Raw genomic sequence first — 26,802 nt, forward strand, 5'->3', positions numbered from 1 at the left:
AGGGATACTGTGAGAACTCTGGGCTGTGGTGGGATGCAGTGGGATACTGTGGAGCAACAGTGGGATATCGTGGTAGAACACTAAGCTGCAGTGGGATACTCTGGAACAACAGTGGAATACTGTGAGGCAACACTGGGATACTTTGGGGCAACACTGCAATACTGTGGGGTAATACTGGGATACGTTGCAGCAACATTGCAATACTGTGGGGTAATACTGGGATACTTTGGGGCAACACTGCAATACTGTGGGGTAATACTGAGATACTTTGTGGCAACACTGCAATATTGTGGGGTAATACTGGGATACTTTGGGACAGCACTGCAATACTATGGGGTAATACTGGGATACTTTGGGACAGCACTGCAATACTATGGGGTAATACTGGGATACTCTGGGGCAACACTGCAATATTGTGAGGTAATAGTGGGATACTGTGGGGCAACACTGCAATATCGTGAGGTAATAGTGGGATAGTGTGGGGCAACACTGCAATATTGTGAGGTAATACTGGGATACTGTGGGGCAACATTGCAATATTGCGGGGTAATACTGGGATACTTTGGCACAACACTAGGATACAGTGGAATAGTACAAAGATACTGAGGGGGTAACACTAGGCTACTATGGGGTAGCAGTAGGATTACATGAGGTATTACTAGGATATGGGGCAAGACTAAGGCAGTGTGGAATAATATCAGGATACTATGGGGCAATAGTGCAATGCTGTGGGGGCAGCACTAGGATAATGTGGGACAACATTGAGGTACTGTGTGGCAGCACCAGGACTGTAGGCAATTGTAGGCCACTGTGGGATACTGAGGGAGAGCACTGGAATGCTACTGAACAACACTAGAATATTATACGTGAACTGGGGTGTTGTGGGATAACCCTGGGATATTGTGGAATAACAGTGGAATACTGTTGGACAGCACTGAGGCCATAGTGGGATTCTCTGGCATCATGAGGGAAAACAGTGGAACATAAGGGACCATGGTGGGATCCTGTGGGACAGCACTGGGATGCTGTAGAACAGGGCTGGGATGCTGTGGAACTGCACTGGGATGCTACAGGATAACACTGGAGTATTGTGGGACAACACTGGAATGATATGGGACAGCACTGGGATACTGTGGGATTTGCTGGAATGCTGTGGGACAGCAGTGGGATGCTGTGGAACAGCACTGGGAGGCTATGGGATAACACTGGGGTACTGTGGGACAGCACTGGGATGCTGTTTAACAATAATGTGATGGTATAGGACAACAGTGGTATACTTTACCTTAGGACACTGTGGGATGCTGTGGACAAAAATGTTTTAGTCTAGTCTTGCTGTACCTATATGTACCTGTACATATATCTTCAGGCTATATGGAGAGAAATCTCAAACTAGCCCTTCCTGTTCTTGTAAAGCCATACTTGATTTACTTTAAGGCCAGTTAGCATTCTGGGATAAATATAATTATTCCTGAAAACAAATCTCAGGGCAGTTTTGTATCCCACCGACTCAGTGCATGAGGCTTCCTAATTCCACAGCAGATGAGGAAGGGAATGTGGAGGGTGTAGCGGAGTGTGGAGGCGGAATATGTCAACAAGCATTGGGGATCAAATGTAATTTAATTACGAACATCCATTTCCCAGGACTCCAACACATTTGCCTGCATTTCCTTTGGGAGGGTTTGGGGAAGAGGGGATTGTTTGCCTTTCCTTTGCAAAGTGGGCCGCAGGTTTAGAAAGGTTGGGAAAAAGGGATGCGTGCACACACACACACACACACACACACACAGCCTGGCTCTGTCAGCAGTGCCATGTGGTGTGTATACAACAATCGTCCCCTGATACACAGCCAGGGAGACGAGAGGCAGCTGTGACTTCAACACTGATGCCCAGAGTGAGTCTGTGTGTGAGAGAGAGAGAGAGTGAGAGAGGGCGAGAGGGAGAGAGAGAGAGAGAGAGAAAGAGAGAGAGAAAGAGAGAGAGAGATCACACAGCTAGCAGGCAATTTCCATGTGTCTGTTCACACTTCCATCAGCCATTATAAAAGATGAAAAGGCTTCACATAACGACACAAACCGATCCAGCTATAGACGAGATGCCCCTTTACTCCGACATTGTTGCAGAGAGGTTTGGGGAATGCTCATTATCATTTATGTGTGCGAGTATCTGTGTGTGTGTTTAATCGAGTGTCCCAGTGCTCTTCAACATGCTGACACTGGTAGTTTTTGAGAGCAACTGCAGGGGATATATAACAGCGTATTTAATGCGATAGCCTGGCAAAGAATCTAATTTACCCAATTTTCCCCTCAACCCAAATGTAGTTAATCAGTAAACACTTTCACAGTGGAGCTACGAGGATGATGTAGCTAACAAGTAATAGAAGATTACATCCCACCAATTAGTCGAGTTGTTAAGTAGTCTGAAATAGAGTTGCTTATATAGTTTCTGACACTGTATCTGGGTCAACAACAACGGAGGATACGCAGCTTAGAGTTAAGAATTCTCTCTGTTTTTATGGGCACTGTATGCAGCACCTCCTGTCACAGAATGTGTACCAAGAGCGACTTGTAGTGCTTTCTTAAGGTAGCAAATCTCCCTTTCCCAACAACCAATGACACGTGGCGCATTGGGCAGTTTCTCGCCTCCTTCTGAGGATGCCTCCTCTGTCTACTCCCTTTCTCCTGCAGAGTCACTTGAGTCCATGACCTGCCTAGAGGACTCCAACTCCCATGAGTCAGTGGGAGATCACATGACTCCCCTATCATCACCATGTACCAATGAACATTCATTCCAGTGCTCCTCCTCACCAGAATCCTTCGCACCTGTTTGTCATTTCATTACGTTAGTTAGTATAAAAGTCTGGGCTCTAGTTCAGTTCATTGCAAACCCCTTTTGCTGCATACTGAGTGTTCTTTTGCCTGAAAAGCCTTTTTGTGTATGACCTGTTTTTTGTGTTTATGATCTGCCATTTCGGGTTTTTCTCTAGATGTCTGTCTTGTTTCGGTTATCCTCCTCTCTGGTACTGACCGTGGCCTGTTCTGACTACACTCTTTGTAACTGTCTCAAGCAGTCAAGTAAACTTAAACTTTCTCTTTTTATCTGCGAGTGTCTGATCTGTGCTCACTTTGTAACAGGCGGACTGAAATGGAATAAGGATTTGATGGCTTGCTAACTGGCTCTTCAGTTTTGGGGCAATAAATGCAAAGGTGTCCCTGAGCTTTCCTCCACTCTTGAAGTTTGTGCCTTGGTCTGACAAGAGCTCAAATGGCTTGCCTCACCAGGCAATGAGCTGGCAAATTGCAATCACAAAGGAATCTGTATTCACACTGGTGAGAAGGACTATGTACATGGCTTGAGTGGTCATGAACTTGAATAAAATGCCCCATCCTTTCTCCATCCTCTGTCCAACTTTGATGAAGTGTGGACCAATACAGTTGACACCTGTACAGTAAAATGGCAGTTGGTATAGGTGCAACTTGGCGGGGGGCAGATCTGCAATGTCTGCGCCATTTCTTGGCAATGGATATCTCTACAAAATGGACTAAGGAGGGCCCTATCATTGGGAGATTACAAGTCCATCCCATGAGATGCTACAACCATCCATGGCCAGGAGATGTGCCTCGCTCTCCCCATCACTTAGTGCGAGGCTAGCCAACTCGGGCATCTTAGCTGACGTAACAATTAGCAGTTTCAAAGTGGACCTTTACACATCTCATAGCATCTTGTGACAGGAGGAGCCCGAGCTAACCAGTGGAATTGTCTTGTCAATGAATAGTGTTATCACAGAATGCCTTGTCTTCTGCTTGGATCCTCAGGCTTCTTAATGGTCTGTTCATGTTGCTGGTCGTCCTCTTCCCCTTTACCTTCAACTCCTCCAAGAACAACTGTCTTTCCCAAGCACTGGTTCTTCTTGTAATACAGTCCAAAATAAGAACCTCAGTTTGGTTATCTGGGATTTGAGTCAGAGAAGAAGACTGATTTGGTCAAGGAGCCATTTGTTTCTTGCTCTCCAAGGTTCTCTCAAAGGTCTTTGTCAACACCAAGGTTTTTCCTGTCCCACTTTTTATTTATAAAGAACCACAGATAAGACCACAGCCTGGACATGAGTAAACTGGGAAGAACTATAAAAAAATGGGAAAAACTATAAAAGCTGAAAAATGTAGCTCCTACCTAGCTTTTACTCATGTGTCTTATGTTTGTCTATTTACATAGATGACATGTCTTGGCTGAGCGACTACATTCTAGGAAAGAGGGGAAACTGGGAGAAACTGGTCACTTCAACTCAGGAGCCTCAGCCTGCTGAGGAGAAATGAAACCCTGGAGCACAAAATGTGTGTGTGAGTGCTTAGTGTAGCTTGTTAAAGCTTTCAGTTTGTACGACTGTAACACTCAGTCATTCTCCAACATTAGATACAGCCATTAAGCTCAACTCAGCTGGATACAGCGGGTCTGCTTTCTGCTTACAAGATATACAGCCGTGCAATGGTGAGCTGTGACTGTGGCAGTTAGGCCATCAGTTCAGGTTGTAAATGTTCAAAACTCAGTACAAAATGAGAAAAAAGCCACCTGTGAGATCCTGCAATAAACATGCTAATTTCCAGCACCATAACCCCTATGGGATTTCAAATAGTGTTAACACTGGTGCACCTCTACGTCTTTTGGCCTTTCTAGATCAAATGTGGCCATTTGAAGCTTGTAAAAGTCATTCCATATGTTTTATCTTTGAAGGATGCAGCCCCTGAATTGGGACACAGCTACACACAACGATTCTACTCAATAAAAATTAGCTAAAAATTACAGATATGCTTTTCACAGAAATCATTAGGCCTTCTGTGATTGTCTAGAAGGTTCTGAGGGTTCCACACTGCAGCCTACTTATACATTGGCTTGGTAACACATGCACACTTAAAGTAGATGATCAATACCTGCAGCTGAACACAGTGTTACTGCCAGCTTCCTGTGAAGAAACTGGTCATTAAGAAAACAGCTAGCTGAGGAACACACACACACACACACACACACGAGACAAACCCAGCGGTACCTGCTTCACCTGAGAGACATAACCGCCCCCCACACAAACACACACATACTCGCCCTGCCCTCTACAGATCACAACATCTCTGCTTATCTCTATTAGCTGGGTCATCTGATATCAGCCTCAGAGCACCGCTGCCTCGTTCTCCTGCCCAAATAAGAAACTCTGTTTATTTCTATAATTTTTAAAAATTGCCACTATCTCACATTTTGTACACTTTGTCCTGTTTTTCAATTATGGATAATAGACATAAAGTTCTAGGTAATTACTAGCTAAGAGTGAGGAACAAACTCCAAAGTCATAGACAAATGTTTTAGGTAACATGAGAGTACTGAAATGCCCAAAAGGTTCTAGATATTGACTGAGTATGTGTGTGGTGCAAACTCCACAGTGCTGTGTAATTATTTTGGTAGTTCATGTATAAAGATGGTAGATGAATAAAGTGCAGAGTATTATACAGTATGCTGGGCTGGGCTGTAGAAGAGAGCAGTGGTTCTTTAGGCTCATGTCCGGCTGCTCCAGAGAGTCCCATTGCATTGGTCAAAGCTTTTCTATGGAGTTTGGGTCAGTAAAGTCAGTAAGGTGGTGACCTTAACGTAGCTGAACTCACTCAGTAGAAGGACTGTCTGGATACTTTTGGAGACATGCTCGCTGTGTCTGAAACATAACAAACGCTGGAAAGCAGCTAGTCATTTCCAAATCTGATGTTTCTATAAAACACTGTCTGTAGAGGTTCCTTCGTTTGGCTGTTTTGTTTTTTTGTTTCATTGTTTCCAATTTTCTCTCCAATGTAGTCATATCCAATTCCACAAACTAGCTAGTACTCCTCCAATCACATGATACCACCAGTGCTAGGAGGGTGAAGGTAAACACAGGCTTCCTCTGAGACCTGTGAGGCTCCACCGCGTCTTTTTAAACTGCTCGTCGCAACATCGTTGTACAGCTGAATGTGCTCGGCGGAGAACGGTAACCACCAGTTCTGTTACTTCAGCTAGACCATGGGAGGTGACCATGGGAGGTGATGGGGGGCCGACTGCACTCTCTTGGACTTCCGGCCACGGATGGCTGTGGCATCTCCAGGGATCGAACTTGCGATCTCCTGATGACAGAGCCCCCTGTTTGGCCATTTTTTGAAGGCAGTTTAGATATATATCCCTGCCTTACATATCCCACAATCCTCTGTGTATAGCAGAAAACACAGTGGACAACATCGCCCTCTAAGGCACTGACTTATGAGACAGCGCAGGTAGCAAGGTATTGAGACAGCTGCCCTCAAATTTAAACACCATAGTGTGTTCCAAAGCTGCTGTTTACAATGTGTGAACGTTTCATGATGAATGGACCAACAGACAATGTTCTCACCATATCCGTTTCCTTACTATTACCATTGTTGCCAGCAATAACATGTATATGAGATGGTGTCTTACCTCTGTCGGTGTCGTAGAGGAAGACGAAGCGGTTCCAGTCGTAATGGTCCAGGATGCTGATGAGCGCCCCCCGCAGGTTGGGTCGTAACTGCAGGACGAACTGCGTCTCCCCCTCGGCAGGGAAGCTGGGGGAGATCAGCGAGATGTGCAGAGCGCTGCAGAAGGAGGTCAGGGTGTGCACGGAGCGCTTATCGTACAGGCCGAAAATCGCAAACACGCCCCGCGAGTACTGCGAACAGACTGGGAGGGAGAGAGAGAGAGAGAGACAGAGAGAGAGACAGAGAGAGACAGAGAGAGAGTTATTGTGAGTGGGTGAGGGTTACAGTGATTTTACACCAGAGAGCTTATTTCACACAGGAAGTGACTCAGATGCCTTTTCTGTCCACAGTTGTCTTCTGCAGTCATGAATATATATAAGAAAAATATTCCCCCATGATTCAGTGAGTGAGATGTAAACAAAGTGGTTCAGAGTGGTTTGGCGTGAAATGGCTCAGTTTTTTACAGTGGTGGTGACAGGAACCAGACCTTTTTAAAGTAAAAAACAAATGCATTTTGTGATCTGCATTGTATTTTGCGTATCATTCAAATATGGCAAAAAGGTCCACCATTTATTCATAACACATATGACTCTACTGAACTGGTTCAGAGTCAGAACTGAAACACATTTGGGACTTTTAACTGATCTTGGACTTGCTCTGAGTGACCCTATACCTAAATTATGATTATTTTATTCAAACTAAGGTTTGAACACTCCAGTAGTGTTTCACTGTTTCGGTGGTGACAATTTTAGCTCATTTTGAGCTCAGAAACTCAGCCAGTACATGACCAGCAAACACAGCTTTGAACAACTGTTCACACAGAAAATCATCATATTTTACATTAAAACACTAAAAAATGTAGAAAATCTGTGTTTCGGTAGTGACAGTATTCTTAATGTTCCACACTGACTTTCAGACTTTGGGACACATTTACTTCAAAACAATGGAATCTAACTGCTCACCATGTGGCCATGAGGGACAGGGATGCAGCCTCACTTCCTGCTCTAAAATGCAGGGGCGTAGCTAAAATAATACAGACTAAAACTTTTTGTTTTTCGGTTTTGACATGAAAATGTAGAACAGCATTTTTTTTGAATAAATTTTTTATTTAATAATAAAACTCATGACAAATCTAAATATTTCAGCTTTACTTTGAAACAAACCATAAATATCTTTAAAATAACATTTAAGTATTATTTTCAGAAGTGTAAATGTGGGGGTTAGGGTTTGTGACAGACTCCTCCCAATAGAAAGTACCCTATAAATGATGATTGTGTATATATTTAGCTTATTACTTTCTCTATTAATGCCTTTGGTTTATATAGATCAGAACAGAATCCTTGTAAATATGTAAGATCTGAACATATTAATAGTTCTGTATGATGATGGTTTATCAGTATGGATGAAGGTCTCAACACCTGCATCACTGAGACACACAGCACAACCAGTAATTAACCACCCAGCAGCACAAACATCTCTCAGACCCCCACCGAACCTTCCTCCAAACTTCCTCCAAACTCCCCCCAAACCCCACCCAAACTTGGCCCAAACCCTACCCATACTTCCCCCAAACCCCACCGAAACTTCCCCCAAACTCCACCGAAACTTACCCCAAACTCCCCCCAAACTTGCCCAAACCTCCCCCAAACCCCACCCAAACTTCCCCCAAGCCCCACCCAAACTTCGACCAAACTCCCCCCAAACCCCACCGAAACTTCCCCCAAACTCCACCGAAACTTACCCCAAACTCCCCCCAAACTTTGCCCAAACCTCCCCCAAACCCCACCCAAACTTCCCCCAAGCCCCACCCAAACTTCGACCAAACTCCCCCCAAACCCTACCCAAACTCCCTCTAAACTTCCCCCAAACTCCCTCTAAACTTCCCCCAAACCCCACCCAAACTTCCCCCAAACTGCCCCAAACCTCACCCAAACTCCCCCCAAACTCCTTCGAAACTCCTTCCAAACACCCCAGCTGTTTCGTAGTGCACTCTGCCTGATCTGACACAACTGTTTCTTCTGATTAATCTAAGAAGATTGTCCTTATTTACACATCTGCTCTCCTAGTCGGCCAAAAACCTCGTCCACACGGAAACCACTGTGGACAGGGTTCTCCTCGGCCTGGGCAGTGAGGGTTAAATGGCACTAGCATCGGTTGCTAATGCTGCTCTGAGTCATATTAAACAAGCGTCTATCTCTGCTCCAGAGTTTAGACACATCACTTCCTCTTAGAACATGCCTGCTCTAAAAAGCCCCTCCCAACGCCACGCCCACAGTGTTTGATTGACAGGAAGCCTCACTGACAGTGAAAATGCAACTGTAACCAAGAATTGCAGTTGTATTTTCATTTTTCTGCTTCCTTCTTTCTCTTTCTCTCTCTCTATCTGTATCTCTCTCAGTCTTTCCTCTCTCTGATTCTCTTTCTCTCTTTATCTATATCTTTCTCTCTGTATCTCACTCTGTCTCTCCACCTCTCTCTCCATCTGTATCTCTCTGTCTCTCTTTTTGTCTCTCTCTCTCTCTGTTTTTCTCTCTCACTCTGTATCTCTCTATCTAAATGTCTCTCTCTGTCTCTATCTGTATCTCTGTGTGTATGTGTCGTCTTTCTCTGTCTGTCCCTCTCTCTCTCTCTCACTCTGTATCTCTCTATCTAAATGTCTCTCTCTCTCTCTGTTCTCTGTTTTAATCTGTTAAAGCTGGAGGGAGGGGAGGTGAGAAAACCTTTTTAACACTGCCGTAAGGTGTGTGTGTGTGTGTGTGTGTGTGTGTGTGTACGTGTTTAACGCTTCCTTTAATGGTGAACAGCTCTCACTCTGTTTCTCGCTAAAAGTCTGGCTGTAAAAGCATTTTTGGGTTCTGCAGCAGCCGGTCGGTCACTGCACCCGTACTAACCCCACAGTGGACACACAGCAGCTACACTGACCACAGAGACACGGAGCAACCACAGACGACTTAGAGCAGGGGGTCAAACTCAACCACTGAAAGGGCCATATTGAAAAATCTCAACAAATCTGTGGGCCAGAGACACCTCAGTGTTTCATTCACTTTTAAACAACGTTTTACTGTAACCTGAACTGGCCATAGACCAAAACATGTAGACCGTGAAACATTACATGAGTAATGAGATCATACTTTTTATCATTCATTATCATCATCTAAGCCGCTGATCCTCCTGGGTCACAGGGGGAGCTGGAGCCTTTCCCAGTGCTCAATGGGCAGAAGGCAGGAAACATCCTGGACAGGTCACCAGCCCATCACAGGGCAGACACACACACACACACACTCACACCTGGGGCCAGTTTAGTGTCTCCAACTGGCCTGACTGCATGTCTTTGGACTGTGGGAGGAAACCCACACAGTGATAGGGAGAACATGCAAACCCCACATAGAAAGGACCCTGGACATCAAACCCAGACCATTCTTGCTGTGAGATGATGCTACCCCACTACACTGCTCCTAATACTTTTTTGAAGTATTACAACACTTGAAATATTCAAAAACATGTCCCCAGGACGCAGGTCTATTCAACCTGGCTGTGTTCTTGGTCTACAAGTTCATTCATTCTGGGCATCAGTTTCTGAGCTGCTGAGCCGAGTGTTTCCAGTGTTTGTAACGTATATAGTGTTTATGGTGTTTGTAGTATTTATAGTGTTTATAGTGTTTATGGTGTTTGTGGTATTCACTGTTAATAGTGTTTATGGTATTTATTTTGTTTGTTGTGTGTGTATAGTGTTTATGGTATTTATGGTGTTGGTGGTGTTTGTGATGTATGTAGTGTTTATGGTGTTTGTGGTGCTTGTAGTGTCTTTGGTGTCTGTAGTGTAGATAGTGTTTATAGTGTTGGTAGTGTGTATAGTGCTTATGGTGTTTGTAGTGTAAATAGTGTTTATAGTGTTTGTACTGTGTATAGTGTTTATGGTGTTTGTAGTGTAGATAGTGTTTATAGTGTTTGTAGTGTGTATAGTGCTTATGGTGTTTGTAGTGTAGATAGTGTTTATAGTGTTTGTAGTGTGTATAGTGCTTATGGTGTTTGTAGTGTAGATAGTGTTTATAGTGTTTGTAGTGTGTATAGTGCTTATGGTGTTTGTAGTGTATATTGTGTTTATGGCGTTTGTAGTGTTTATGGTGTCTGTGGTGTATATAGTGTTTATGGTGTTTGTAGTGTGTATAGTGCTTATGGTGTTTTAGTGTTGATAGTGTTTATAGTGTTTGTAGTGTGGATAGTGCTTATGGTGTTTGTAGTGTATATTGTGTTCATGGTGTTTGTAGTGTTTATCGTGTATATTGTGTTTATGGTGTTTGCAGTGTTTATAATGTGCATAGTGTTTGTTGCATTTCCGGTGCATATATTGGTTGAACTGCACCTGAAGCACAGCCAGTGTGCTTGGTATTGTTACTGCGGTGTGTAGAACTGAGGTGTAACTGCTGTCCCATAGATGTTGGGTGGGGTGGAAGCCACATTACATTGCAGTGCATGCCGGGGATTGTAGTGCAGCGCATTGTGTACTTGGTTAATATTAATAAAAAGTATAAATTATTTTGCAGGCCAGATCGGACTCAGGCCTGTCGCTGGTGTTTGGCATATGAGTGAGGGTGCCCACACAGTTGCCAACGAAAGGTAGATGCATATGCATGCAGATCTCGTCCATCTAGAAGGGTTTGTGCACGGCTGGAGCAGAGTGGAGTTTGTACGGTTCGAAATCCAAAACATTTGGAACAGAAACACCATTGTTGGCGATGGCTGTATACAGAGCCAAGTGGAGAACAGCCATGAAGGCAAAGAATTCGTAGAGAACAGGAAAAGAGGACACAGCGTTGCTACTGATTAACCTCCATCCTGGATTTTTACCCCTTTTCTGCCTGTGCCCACCCATCCACATTTCTGTTGGTTGACGTGCCTCCATGTCACAATCTGTTGCACCAAAAGTTGAGCCGGTTTGAACTTTTTCAACATTTGACGGGCCGTCTTCTCTCAGCATACAGACTTGTTTCTAGTCCAACAGGGCTGACGCAGGGTCCTGTCTGAATGACACTGGGGGACTGTAGGGACTCTTGGTTGAGTTGGGACCCACCTGTCAGCCTACTAGACCATTTAACAATCTGATTGAGAATTTCTGTTCTTAAAGGTAGGTTTCCAAACCACTGCACCAAGTTAAAATCGATTCAATAAAAGCACGACACACTCTTAAAAAAGATGGGTTTAGTTTGATGAAAGAATGAGGTTAACAGAAACTTGTAAGAGCCTTCTTATTAAGCCTTTCCTAATAAGAAATAATTACACACATTTACCAATATTTACAGTAGATAAGGTTTTACCTTTGTAGGTATATAGGACTAGTTTGAGACATGTCCACTAAGCATATTCCCACAACCAGTTTCACCCAGTTTCATGCACAACATTTGTATAATGCATAAACAAACAAAGAATATACATATATATATATAGCAAAACAAGCCCCTCTGCAATGAGCTTTAAGCAGGTATAATGAAACAATCTCACCAGTTCTCAGAATTTCTGTTCCATGCTCTAATTCTTTTACCGTCCCGAATGAGACGAGATAGCTCATCAGTAATCCACTTGAAGTTTAGTTTTTTGCCTTCACTTGGTTTTAGCTTAATGTTACACTAGTGCACTCATTTCTTCTGACTGGCAAGATCTTAAAACTGAAGTGAGGGCGAGTACGCTCTGTGCTTAGTCTCTCCTCATGTTCCAGTCATTAGTGCGGGTCAACTGCTGTGAGTGAAACTGTCACCTTCCACCGAGCCATCAGCTCCCACAGGTGGTGACTAATTAGCTGTGATGGTATTTCTCTCCACTGTAAAAACAAGTTCAAATTTTAAGGCAACTCACTAACTTGAAGGAATATGAGTTCACCAGTGCCCTCAAGGTTGCCTTAAATGTTTAGGTTTATGTTTTTTACATTACATTGCTATAGAATCAGTTTCACAAACATTCAGTGAACTAAAGACTAGATCGCAGTAAGTCTCCATCATACATAGATTCAGCTGCACAACTATTCAGTCACAGGAATACTCAATGACACAAATACTCAGTCACAGAAATCCTCAATCACAGGAATACTCAGTCCCAGGAATACTCAATCACAGGAATACTCAGTCATAAGAATATTCAGTCACAGGAATACTCAGTCCCAGGAATACTCAGTCACAAGAATACTCAGTCACAGGAAGACTCAGTCACAGGAAGACTCAGTCACAGGAATACTCAGTCACAGGAATACTCAATCACAGGAATACTCAGTCCCAGGAATACTCAGTCACAAGAATACTCAGTCACAAGAATACTCAGTCACACAAATACTCAGTCACAGGAATCCTCAATCACAGGAATACTCAGTCACAAGAATACTCAGTCACACAAATACTCAGTCACAGGAATCCTCAATCACAGGAATACTCAGTCACAAGAATACTCAGTCATAAGAATACTCAGTCCCAGGAATACTCAGTCACAGGAATACTCAATCACAGGAATGCTCAGTCACAAGAATACTCAGTCACACAAACACTCAGTCACAGGAATCCTCAATCACAGGAATACTCAGTCACAAGAATACTCAGTCACACAAACACTCAGTCACAGGAATACTCAGTCCCAGGAATACTCAGTCACAAGAATGCTCAGTCACAGGAATCCTCAATCACAGGAATACTCAGTCACAGGAATACTCAGTCACAAGAATGCTCAGTCACAAGAATATTCAGTCACAGGAATACTCAATCACAGGAATACTCAGTCATAAGAATACTCAGTCCCAGGAATACTCAGTCACAAGAATGCTCAGTCACAGGAATACTCAGTCACAGGAATACTCAATCACAGGAATGCTCAGTCACAAGAATACTCAGTCACACAAATACTCAGTCACAGGAATCCTCAATCACAGGAATACTCAGTCACAAGAATACTCAGTCATAAGAATACTCAGTCCCAGGAATACTCAGTCACAAGAATATTCAGTTACAGGAATACTCAGTTACAGGAATACTCAGTCGCAGGAATACTCAGTCACAAGAATATTCAGTTACAGGAATGCTCAGTCGCAGGAATACTCAGTCGCAGGAATACTCAGTCACATGAATACTCAGCCACAGGAATACTCAGTCACACACAAACTCACTCACAAAAATGCTGAGTCACACAAAAACTCAGTCACAGAAATACCCAGTCACAGGAACGCTCAGTCACAGAAATAATCAGTCACACAAATACTTGGTCACAGGAATACTCAGTCACATTAATACTCAGTCACAAGAATACTTAGTCACAAGAATACTCATTCAGAGGAACACTCAGTCACAAGAATACTCAGTCACAAGAATACTTAGTCACAAGAATACTCATTCAGAGGAACACTCAGTCACATTAATACTCAGTCACAAGAATACTTAGTCACAAGAATACTCATTCAGAGGAATACTCAGTCGCAGGAATACTCAGCCACATGAATACTCAGCCACGGGAATACTCAGTCATGGGAATACTCAGTCACACAAATACTTAGTCACACAGATACTCAGTCACACAAATACTTAGTCACACAGATACTCAGTCACACATATACCCAATAACACAAATATTTAGATAGGCAAATGCTAGGTTATACAAATACGCAGTCACTCAAATTCACAGTCACAGGAATAGTCAGTCACACACAAACTGACTCACAAAAATGCTGAGTCACACAAATACTCAGTCACAGAAATACCCAGTCACAGGAACGCTCAGTCACAGAAATAATCAGTCACACAAATACTTGGTCACAGGAATACTCATTCAGAGGAACACTCAGTCACAGGAATGCTCATTCAGAAGAATACTCAGTTGCTGGAATACTCGGTCACACACAAACTCACTCACAAAAATGCTGAGTCACACAATACTCAGTCACAGGAATACTGATTCACAGAAATAATCAGTCATACAAATACTCAGTCACATGAATACTCATTCAGAAGAATTCTCAGTCACAGGAATACTCATTCAGAGGAATACTCAGTCACAGGAATACTCATTCAGAGGAATACTCAGTCACAGAAATACTCAGTCACAAGAATGCTCAGTAACATGAATACTCATTCAGAGGAACACTTTCACTGGAAAACTCATGGATACCCAGTCAGAGGAATACTCAGTCACATGAATACTCATTCAGAAGAATTCTCAGTCACACAAATACTCAGTCACAGGAATACTCAGTCACAGAAATACTCAGTCACAGGAATACTCATTCAGAGGAATACTCAGTCACACAAATACTCAGTCACAGGAAGTCTCATTCAGAGGAATACTCAGTCACAGAAATACTCAGTCACAGGAATACTCATTCAGAGGAATACTCAGTCACAGAAATACTCAGTCACAGAAATACTCATTCAGAGGAATACTCAGTCACAGAAATACTCAGTCACAGAAATACTCATTCAGAGGAATACTCAGTCACAGAAATACTCAGTAACATGAATACTCATTCAGAGGAATACTCAGTCACAGAAATACTCAGTAACATGAATACTCATTCAGAGGAACACTCTCACTGGAAAACTCAGTCAAACAAATACTCATTCACACAAACATTCAGTCACACAAATACTAAATGATTCCAATACTAAATCACTCAGATACTCAGTTATAAAGTCACACAAATGCATGATGACCCATTTGCATAAAGACTTGCATAGTGGCCATGCTGCCTTTTTGAGTTAAATAAATGAGTAAGTTAAGTGAACATAAATCGCTGTCATGTTTTGTTTATTTACTGTTTGAAGTTCAATTTCCTAAACAGTTTAGCCAGCCTGGTAACTAACTTTTTTGAGTTAAAATGCTTTTTTTTTGTTAACAGTGCACAGAGACACAAAAGCCTCTGCTGCTAAGACTCAGTCGTATGAACACTTGAGCACGAGAAAAGTCTAAATACATGTGTTTAAACAAACAGCCTCATGCTCTCTTGTCCTAAAGGTTACCAAAGTGAGGACTTTGGGTAGGACTGCGGGGCTTAGGGCACTATTTGGGACCAGCCTTCAGTCACTCAAAGGACTGGTTGCTTAAAGGCTTCGTCACATGAAGAATCCACATTATTATGATTAACAGAATATTAGCTTTTATTTGGTACAAAGGTAAAAGGTAAAAATACATAGCAGCATTTAAATACACTCATATAAAAACACCACACACACACACACAAATGCATACGAGACTGGATCTGTGTGCGTGTCTGACATGCTGACCAACAGGGACTTGTAGAAAATGGCCGTGTTTCTTCTGCATGGTTTGAGTCGTTCACTTCACAGCACAATCCAAACTCCTCCAATTTTGGCTACTTTGCTTAGCAACTGGGGCTCAGCTCTCACTGCCAGCTCACGCTTCTTACTCCTCACCGACACGCTCACTGTGAGCGGCGCTGGGTGAAGAACAGGTTATCTGGGGCTGTCAGTGCTGGAGTCACATTTAAATAGATAATCTCCTCAAACAAGCACTTCAATTCAATTTCAGGAGCATTTCGGTTTCAATAGAATGTCACCTCGGGATTCAGTGTTATTTCCCACAATGCCCTGCATTATTCAACTGAATGCATTCATACAAACAGCTGCAATTAGCAATTAGTGTGTGATTCTGATACAACACTGCCCACCAGGACCTGATATATTACAAGACGAAACAGCTGAAAAAATATTATATGTCCATTAATCTGGTTTAGAATTAATATAATTAATCAATTTTGTCTTGTACAAGGTTTAAAGACCTGGTCACATGAAGACTCAGTCGCACAAAGACACTGTGGATAAAAAAGTATGATTACTATTATCATCGCCTATTTTATTAGAAAGGCAAGGAATTTCACAAACTAAAATTCGGAATAGCAATAAATACAGCAAAGTGCACACTAAATAAGGTTGAAAGACATTTTACAACAGCCTACGCAATTTCCAAAGACCTATAAAGACTTACGCACAAAGACTCAGTCACACAAAGACTGTTGTACAAACTGGGTCCCACAAAAACTCAGGAGCACAAAGACTGTCATACAGATCTCATCACACAAAGACACAAAGACTCGGTCACACAAACACTCATCACTCAAAGATTTGTCTGCACAAAGACTCAGTCGCACAAAGACTCAGTCACACAAAGACTCATCACACAAAGACTCAGTCGCACAAAGACTCAGTCGCACAAAGACTCAGTCACACAAAGACTAAGTCACACAAACACTCATCACACAAAGACTCAGTCGCACAAAGACTCAGTCGCACAAAGACTCAGTCGCACAAACACTCATCACACAAAGACTCAGTCGCACGAAGACTCAGTCGCACAAAGACTCAGTCACACAAAGACTAAGTCACACAAACACTCATCACACAAAGACTCAGTCGCACAAAGACTCAGTCACACAAAGACTAAGTCACACAAACACTCATCACACAAAGACTCAGTCGCACAAAGACTCAGTCACACAAAGACTAAGTCACACAAACACTCATCACACAAAGACTCAGTCGCACAAAGACTCAGTCACACAAAGACTAAGTCACACAAACACTCATCACACAAAGACTCAGTCGCACAAAGACTCATCACACAAAGACTCAGTCGCACGAAGACTCAGTCGCACGAAGACTCAGTCGCACAAAGACTCAGTCGCACAAAGACTTGGTTGCACAAAAACTGTCTTCAAAGGGAGGTCTTTGTGTGTGTGTGTGTGTGTGTGTGTGCGTGTGTGTGTGTGTGTGTGTGTGTGTGTGCGTGTGTGTGTGTGTGTGTGTGTGTGCAACTTGTAGTCATGCTCTTTAAACACAGTTAACTGATGCAGCAAATATGGGACAAAAGAACCCACACAGCTATAAATCACATAGAGAGAAAGAGACAGTCAGAGACACAGAGAAAGATAATAAACAGCAGTTCAGTACTTCAGTTCTGTATAATAAACAGCAGTTCAGTACTTCAGTACTTCAGTTCTGTATAATAAACAGCAGTTCAGTACTTCAGTTCTGTCTAACAAACAGCAGCAGTTCAGTACTTCAGTTCTGTCTAATAAACAGTAGTTCAGTACTTTAGTTCTGTCTAATAAACAGCAGCAGTTCACTACTTCAGTACTTCAGTTCTGTATAATAAACAGCAGTTCAGTACTTCAGTTCTGTCTAACAAACAGCAGCAGTTCACTACTTTAGTTCTGTCTAACAAACAGCAGTTCACTACTTCAGTTCTGTCTAACAAACAGCAGTTCAGTACTTCAGTTCTGTCTAACAAACAGCAGTTCAGTACTTTAGTTCTGTCTAATAAACAGCAGCAGTTCAGTACTTCAGTACTTCAGTTCTGTATAATAAACAGCAGTTCAGTACTTCAGTTCTGTCTAACAAACAGCAGCAGTTCAGTACTTCAGTTCTGTCTAATAAACAGCAGTTCAGTACTTCAGTTCTGTATAATAAACAGCAGTTCAGTACTTCAGTTCTGTCTGACAAACAGCAGTTCAGAACTTCAGTTCTGTCTAACAAACAGCAGTTCAGTACTTCAGTTCTGTCTGATAAACAGCAGCAGTTCAGTACTTCAGTTCTGTCTAACAAACAGCAGTTCAGTACTTCAGTTCTGTCTAATAAACAGCAGTTCAGTACTTCAGTTCTGTCTAACAAACAGCAATTCAGTACTTCAGTTCTGATCAATAAACAGCAGTTGAGAACTTCAGTTCTGTCTAATAAACAGCAGTTCAGTACTTCAGTTCTGTCTAACAAACAGCAGTTCAGTACTTCAGTTCTGTCTAATAAACAGCAGCAGTTCAGTACTTCAGTTCTGTCTAATAAACAGCAGCAGTTCAGTACTTTAGTTCTGTCTAATAAACAGCAGTTCAGTACTTCAGTTCTGTCTAATAAACAGCAATCCAGTACTTCAGTTCTATCTAATAAACAGCAGTTCAGTACTTCAGTTCTGTCTAATAAACAGCAGTCCAGTACTTCAGTTCTATCTAATAAACAGCAGTTCAGTACCTCAGTTGTCTAATAAACAGCAATTCAGTACTTCAGTTCTGACTAAAAAACAGCAGTTCAGTACTTCAGTTCTGTCTAATAAACAGCAGCAGTTCACTACTTCAGTTCTGTCTAATAAACAGCAGCGGTTCAGTACTTTAGTTCTGTATAATAAACAGCAGTTCAGTACTTCAGTACTTCAGCACCATGAACAGCTCCCATGAAATCAGATTCCGACTGTAAAGACTGCCAACAGCGTCCTTTGGGCAGCGTCCTGTGACCACTGATGAAGGACTAGAGGATGACCAACACAAACTGTGCAGCAGCAGATGAGCTATCGTCTCTGACTTTACATCTACAAGGTGGACCGACAAGGTAGGAGCGTCTAATAGAGCGGACAGTGAGTGGACACAGTGTGTAAAACTCCAGCAGCACTGCTGTGTCTGATCCACTCGTACCAGCACAACACACACTAACACACCACCACCACGTCAGTGTTACTGCAGTGCTGAGAATGATCCACCACCCAAATAGTACGGCGCGTGAATCCTGAACACCGCCGAGGGACGGGAATGGCAGCTGATGGGATTTATCTGTCCCACATCCACTCACGGTTCTCCTCTCTCTCGTCCTCGCTGGGCTTCGTCCTCGCAAACGTGCTCTTTGTTACTGCAACTTTCTTCTAACTGGATCACTGTGATCATGCTGATCTGCCGTGTCACACAGTGATGGGCATTAAAATGCAGCATTGCAAATGAGGCGAGGGGCACCGAGCGTTTGGATTGATGAGGCCGTCTTTATTGACGTAGAGATCGTTCAGCGCCCTTCAGCATAACTTTCAACATCATTTCAGAGAAAGGGAGAGAAAGAAAGAGAGGGGAGGATAGGGAGAGAGAGTTACAGACTGTAGTCCATCTGTTTCTCTGCATACTTTGTTACCCTGTTCTTCAGTGGTCAGGACCCCCACAGAGCAGGTACTATTTGGGCGGTGGATCATTCTCAGCACTGCAGTGACACTGACGTGGTGGTGGTGTGGTGGCCAGTGCTGCTAGAGTTTTTAAACACTGTGTCCACTCACTGTCCACTCTATTAGACACTCCTACCTTGTTGGTCCACCTTGTAGATGTGAAGTCAGAGACGATAGCTCATCTGCTGCTGCACAGTTTGTGTTGGTCATCCTCTGGTCCTTCATCAGTGGTCACAGGACGCTGCCCACAGGACGCTGGTGGCTGGATATTTTTGGTGGGTGGACTATTCTCAGTCCAGCAGTGACACTGAAAAAAAAAACAGCACTGCTGTGTCTGATCCACTCGCACCAGCGCAACACACACTAACGCACACCCACCACCACGTCAGTGTCACTGCAGTGCTGAGAATGAGCCACCACCCAAATAATACCTGCTCTGTGGGGGTCCTGACCACTGAAGAACAGGGTAACAAAGTACGCAGAGAAACAGATGGACTACAGTCTGTAACTGTAGAACTACAGAGTGAAACTATACGATCAGTGGAGCTGAGAAAATGGACGATCAGTGTAGATGCAAGGAGGCAGACTTAATGAGGTGGCCGTTCAATGTATATAAATAGAGTGTATATATAGAGAGTGTATATGGAGAGTGTTGAGGAGAGAGATGGAAAGGGAGAGAGAGCAATGCTGTGAGTGTCTCTGGTCTGTATGGCGTGAGGAGGGTGTTACTGCAGTGCTCTGATCTTCAGGACACTCACCTTCTGCTCTAAACACACATATCCACTTACCACACTCACTCCCTCACTCACTCCCTCACTCTCAGTCTGGTGTGTGTGTGTGTAGGTTGTGAGCAGGTTTGTCTGTCAGTCAGAGGACCACTGCAGTGAGGGTGGAGTCTACAGTGTCCCCGTGTAAGAGGATCTCTCTCTGGAGCTTTGCTGGTATCTGGGTTTCTGGTGTTCTCCTGCTGAAATTGAGGGAACCAAACCCACCAGAGTGAGTGTGTCCCACAGACTGACACACTGCAGCCCCCACTTTAGTCTGCATACTTCACCACAGCCAGTCACGCATCAACCATAGCAACTGAGAGTTGCCATGGCCGCAACGGAGCATGCCCACTGGATTAAAGTGCTCTAATGTAGCAGAAACAGAGAAGTCCTGGAAGTAGCGGAAAGACTGAAAACCTGCTGATCAGAGCTCATTCGGTTCTTTTTCGATTTTCACTTCCAGGTCAAACAGAGCGACACCAGGGAGAGATATGACCCCGTCCCAAACCCGGCCAAACCCCCAGTCAATGGCCAAACGGCCTTTTAAATAATGGCACTTTACATGATTTGTTTGTGTTTGTGCAGGACTCAGACTCAGATTCGCACCTCAGAGACTCAAGACTCACACTTGCACCTCAGAGACTCAGACTCTCACCTCTGAGACTAAGACTCTCACCTCAGAGACTCAGACTCGCACCTCAGACTCTCATATCCGCACCTCAGAGACTCAGACTTGCACCTCAGAGACTCAGACTCGCACCCCAGACGCTAATACTCGCACCTCAGAGACTCAGACTCCCAACTCAGACGCTCATATTCGCACCTTAGAGACTCAGACTTGCACCTCAGAGACTCAGACTTGCACCTTAGAGACTCAGACTTGCACCTCAGAGACTCAGACATGCACCTCAGAGACTCAGACTTACACCTTAGAGACTCAGATTTGCACCTCAGACACTCAGACTTGCACTTCAGAGATTCAGACCTACACCTTAGAGACTCAGACTTGCACCTCAGACACTCAGACTTGCACCTTAGAGACTCAGACTTGCACCTCAGAGACTCAGACTTGCACCTCAGAGACTCAGACTTACGCCTCACTCATACTCACACCTCAGAGACTCAGACTTGCACCTCAGACACTCAGACTCGCACCTCAGAGACTCAGACTTGCACCTTAGAGACTCAGACTTACGCCTCACTCATACTCACACCTCAGAGACTCAGACTTGCACCTCAGAGACTCAGACTCACACCTCACAGACTCAGACTCACACCTCAAAGAGTTGAGACTCAGATTTGCACCCCAGAGACTCAGACTTGACTCAGACGTCATCTCAAAGACTCTAATCTCAGAGACTCAAGACTCAACTCACACTCGCATCTCAGAGATTCGAGGCTCAACTCAAAACTCAACTCAGACTCTCATCTCTGGGGCTAAAGACTCACACCTGAGAGGCTTGAGGCTTGACTCAAGACTGAACTCAGACTCTCATCTCAGAGACTTGAGGCTCGAATCAAGACACAACTTGAACTCACATCTCAGAGACTTGAGGCTTGACTTGAGTCGACTCAAACTCACATCTGAGTGACTCAAGGCTTGACTCAAGACTTGACTCAGACTCTCATCTCAGAGACTAGAGACTCGACTCAAGATTCTACTCTAATTCACATCTCAGAGACTCAAGGTTTTACTCAAGACTTGATCCACACTCTGATCTCAGACACTCGAGACTTAAGACTTGACTTGAACTCACATCTCAGAGACAGTGGCTCTGAGACAGTGGCTCTACTCAAGACTCAACTCAGACTCTTGTCTGTGAGACTCGAGGCTCAATTCAAGATGCTCGTCCCCAAGACCCAAGGCTCAGCTCAAGACTCAACTCAAACTCACATCTCAGAGACTCAAGACTCGACTCAAGACTCAACTCAAGACTCGACTTGAACTCACATCTCAGAGACACAAGACTCAACTCAAAACTTGACTTGAATGCACATCTCAAAGACTTGAGGCTTGCCTCAAGACTTGACTCAGACTGTCTTCTCAGAGACTCGAGGCTCGACTCAAGACTCGGTGTCACAGCTTAGAGCCTCGAAGCTCAATTCAGACTTTCACCTCAGAGACTCGACTCACGGATACGAGTATGGAAGGAGGATGACTTATGACTTCCTGTTCCTGAGAAGGCTGACGCTCCTATTTTAATCACTTTAATCACCGTCTCTGGTGAGCAGTTTGTATGTTTGACAGCGTAATATTGCGGCAGAAGCCGCGCGCAATGACGGTGAATCAGCCGCCTTCGCTGAGGCCCCAGTGAGCACCTCAACACCTGCATCCCTCTAATTAAACTCACATCTTCGTTAGCAAGGTGAGCTTGTTAGTGAAACGGAGTGAAGGTGGGATACAGCTCACGGCTCATCACCATGGAGATGGGAGAGAGAAAGAGAGAGAGAGCGAGGAGGGGGGCTGAATGAATAAGTATCTAGATGGAAATATGTACATTATCATATTATAATAAGGTATCAGTAGATGCAACAAAACAGGAATAAGAAATGCTGTACAGCATAATGTAAATGTGTTTGTGCTGAGTAAGCAGTTTGTGTTAGCTGCCTCTGTTTCTCCAAGCAAATATAATTAAAGCAGCTCCTGTGATCTTCTGCTTTGTTCTGCCTCCAAAATTCACACTTATTTTCGAACGCGTATGTGTGGTTCGACATTTTGACACAGCCTGTTTAAATTAATTTAGTGAAGGAGCACTGTAAGCAATCTCAGGTCCCAAAGGCACATCCTTTGATTGTATCTGGAGCTTCAAATTAAGAACATATTTACAGAAAGCCCTGCAATGAACCCAACGCAAAACTAGTTAAACCCTCTGGGGTCTGAAGACATTCCCTCCCTTTGTGCATATCTTCTTAATAACATGATCCTCATATGTTTCATATCAAAATGCTCCGTATCTTCATCACTACTTTCCAAAACCGCTGCAGCAGCTTCAGCAGCTGTAAACTCTCTGCACGCCATTTCACATGAGTCTCCGATGTGGACTGAATGAAGAAAGAAGGGTTTCTGGCGTGATGGTCAGTGCTTAGTGATTTCCTGAGTGTCCGTTGGTCAGTTTCACACAGAATGTAGACGGACACACGAATCCACCAGTTCCACACGGTGAGAGGCAGATGACGTGTATCTCAGCCCCTCTTCATAGGCTCATAACTCCGGACGTGAGTCTTGTATGATTTCGTGATAAGATGGAATGGAAAGAGCAACTCTACAGATTCAGGAAGTGTTTGAACTGGATTTCTGAGCTGGATCATCACAAATATACACAAACAGATGTAGAAATAAAAAATTTGGCACATGGGTGAGTTTGTGAACCCTCAAGGGAGCTTGGCCACTTCCTTTTCCTCCCATTATATGAAAAACAAGACTGCAAAACAGAGCCAGAGAGAGTCCTTAATGAATGGTGGTCAATGGAGCTAAAGACCGAAAAGTCAAATATGGTTTTAGTCTTTAATGCAGAAATTTCCTTTAATTTTGTAAAATACATTACGGCTTTTGGGCAGTAGGACACTAACATTACTGCTACTGAGTGCTGATTGGTTAGCATTGCTGCTACTGAGTGCTGATTGGTTAGCATTGCTGCTACTGAGTGCTGATTGGTTAGCATTACAGCTACAGTGTGTTGATTGGTTAACAGTACTGCTACTGATTGCTGATTGGTTAACGTTACTGTGGTTGTTCAGCTGAGTAAAGCAGTTTGTGCTTAATGTTATTTTATTAATGTTTTTAATGTCCATAAGACACTTTTTTTCACACGTTGCATGAGGATGATTGGGCTATAAATACCTGCAGGGTGTGTGACAGGATTCATAGATTGAGAAGAGGTGGTACAGTGTGAAGGAAGTAGCTGAATGTGCAGGTGTATCAAAGCGTACGGTCATACGGGACGACCAGCAGTGTCAAAAATTCCCAACCTACAGGAAATTCTCGTGAGAATTGTGGCCAGACGACGGACAGGGACCGCTGGCGTGTTTCACGGCTTGTGAATAAAAATTTCTTCACTTCCAGGCAAGAATTGCTTCCCGAAGTCAACGCAGGTTCTTCACAACCAATTTCTGAAAGAACGCTCAGCAGAGAACTGCATACCATGAACATACAGAGCAGAGCAGCATGCAAGAGTCCTTAGTTCACTTCTGCTCTTAAAGCTGCCCAGTTACAGTGGACGAAGAGACACAAAAAACTGGACTGTTCATGATTGGAAAAGTGTTATCTGGTCAGATGAATCTGGTTTCTGCCTTTATGTGAATGATGCTCGGCATCGTTTATCACAGACCTCAGGAAGCCTCAGTGAGGACTGTGAGCAGGTGTGGTTCAAGCTGGAGGAGCTCTGTGATGATCTGAGGGTGTTTTAATTATGCAGAAATGGGTCTTTTGGTTGAGATGACAGTAAATTTGATCCACAGTGCCGACACTGAGCTGCTGGACAACCAGGTTTTGCCTTTTGCTCATCATCTTACTGGAACATAACATTCCTATTCCTGTATTCCAAGATGACAATTCTCACCTTCACAGGGCTGCAAAGGTGACTGACTGGCCTAATGAACATTCAGGAGCATTCACACATCTGGACTGACCTGCAAAATGCCCAGATTTGAACCCTCTTGAAAATCTGTGGGGCTACCTGTAATAGCGAGTAAGACGCCAGGGAAGTTATCCATGAAATTTGGCCAAACTGCACAATTGTTTGATGCAAAAGTGGCTGAACATTGATGGAACCTACGTCCAGAAACTTGTCCAGTCAATGCCAAATCGAATCACAGCTGTTATTCGTGCTCGTGGAGCTATTACACGCTATTAGGTACGTTTCAGTCACAGGTGACAAATCTTTTGTCCGGTGAGCTTATATACCTGTAATTGTTATTTATTCAATAAAATCATGTTTGTATTTAAACTTTGTATTGTAATAACACTCATTGTTACGTTTTTTTAAGCATTCTTAGAACCAATTTAATGAGGGAAAGGTCACTCTGGTCCTTCTGAAGGTTCTCGATACATCACTGATTGTGAATAGGTAGCCTAAGCACTGTTCCGGTTAGTTGTTAGAAATGTAAAACAGCGGCGACAGCTCTATACTAAAATGTCTGCATTTAACTAGAACGGCTGAAAAATTCACCACCATCATTAGCTTAGCGCTAACATACCATTAAAATCACATTGGAGCGCTAGAAGAAATTAGCATTAGTTCAGAGGTGTTTCTTCTTGTTTTTGGAGCTGATTTTTGACACTCATGGCCTGAACTGAAGCAGTCACAGCTGACCACCGGACAGCAGCACCTCCACGGTCAGGAATATCGCACATTAATCACACGACCGACGCATTTTATTCTCTATAATAATAACAATGCATGCTGTTCTCCACAATCGATAAAGCACTGACCCTCAGGCACACAGGGTTACCATGGTGACCACAAAGTCTATCAGTATTCAGATTCCAGACGTGCAGGCGGTCATTTCATATCAGCCGAAGATGAGTGTTTATTCTGGGTTTAATAACGTTAATTTTATATTTAATCATGTTTATTTATGTTTGTTAGCTGTTGGTAGTTCTGCAAATGGATAAATTATATTTAATTAAAAAAAAATTAACTTGAAAACTAAAGTGAACGGAATAAAAATGGCAAATGTGTTTGTTCTTGTTGTTTACTGAAAAACAAACAGCAAAGTGTCAAAGGTGAAAAAGACAACCGTCTGTGTTAAATTACAGATTCTCTAACAAAACACCAGATCTTATCAGAGTGTGTGTGTGTGTGTGTGTGTGTGTGTGTGTGTGTGTGTGAGGTGACACTCCTCCTCTCGGCCAGATGAATCATCACAGACTATTTCTGTTCAGGCAAAAGTGCTCATTATATGTCGCCTTGGAAACCTTGTACACTCTCTCTCTCTCTCTCTCTCTCTCTCTCTCTCTGTCACACACACACACACACACACACACACTCATACCAGTTTCCAGTTGGTCAGGTTGCTTGGACGAACATGAAAGTGGAATTTTTAAAATTCATTTATGTCTCTATTTGAATTTTTAAATAAACAAACAAATAACCAAATAAATATTCTTTGTACTTATTAGTTTGGTTCACTTGTTTGGACTTTTAGCTCTCTCTCTCTCTCTCTCTCTCTCTCTCTTCTCTGTATCTCTGTCTCTCTCTCTCTTTACTCTGTGTCTCTCTTTCTGTCTCTCTCTTTACTCTCTCTCTTTGTCTCTCTCTCTCTCTCTCTCTCTCTAGATCTCTCTCTCTGTCTGTCTTTCTCTCTGTCTCTCTCTCTCTCTCTCTCTCTCTCTCTCTCTCTCTCTCTCTGTATAGAACCATCTACAGCACATTCTCCATCAGTCTGAAGAACCTTTTCACCATGCAGAGAACTACCAACGCATGCAAATTCTATATAAAACTCATGATTCTAAATAGAACCCTTGAAGAACCATCTTTTTTGAGAGTGTAGGGGGAACAGAGGAACAAATTAATTAGTTAATTTTTGTTTTCGTTTTTATTCTAGATCAGTCACTTCTTCTCTGTTACTGTAAAACATTATCATCTGTC

At 43.2% G+C, this 26,802-nt stretch overlaps 1 protein-coding gene across 1 annotated transcript in view; it reads right to left on the bottom strand.

Moving 5' to 3' along the window:
- The window catches only part of LOC118801782 (glutamate receptor 4-like), a 69,520-nt gene that overhangs the window by 27,409 nt on the left and 15,309 nt on the right, over window positions 1–26,802 (bottom strand). Inside the window, 1 exon segment of the mRNA XM_036562149.1 lies at window positions 6,460–6,699. Within this exon segment, the coding sequence (XP_036418042.1) occupies window positions 6,460–6,699 (240 nt within the window).

Source organism: Colossoma macropomum, unplaced genomic scaffold (genome assembly GCF_904425465.1).
Source record: "Colossoma macropomum unplaced genomic scaffold, Colossoma_macropomum, whole genome shotgun sequence".
In the NCBI taxonomy this organism is placed as follows: Eukaryota; Metazoa; Chordata; class Actinopteri; order Characiformes; family Serrasalmidae; genus Colossoma; species Colossoma macropomum.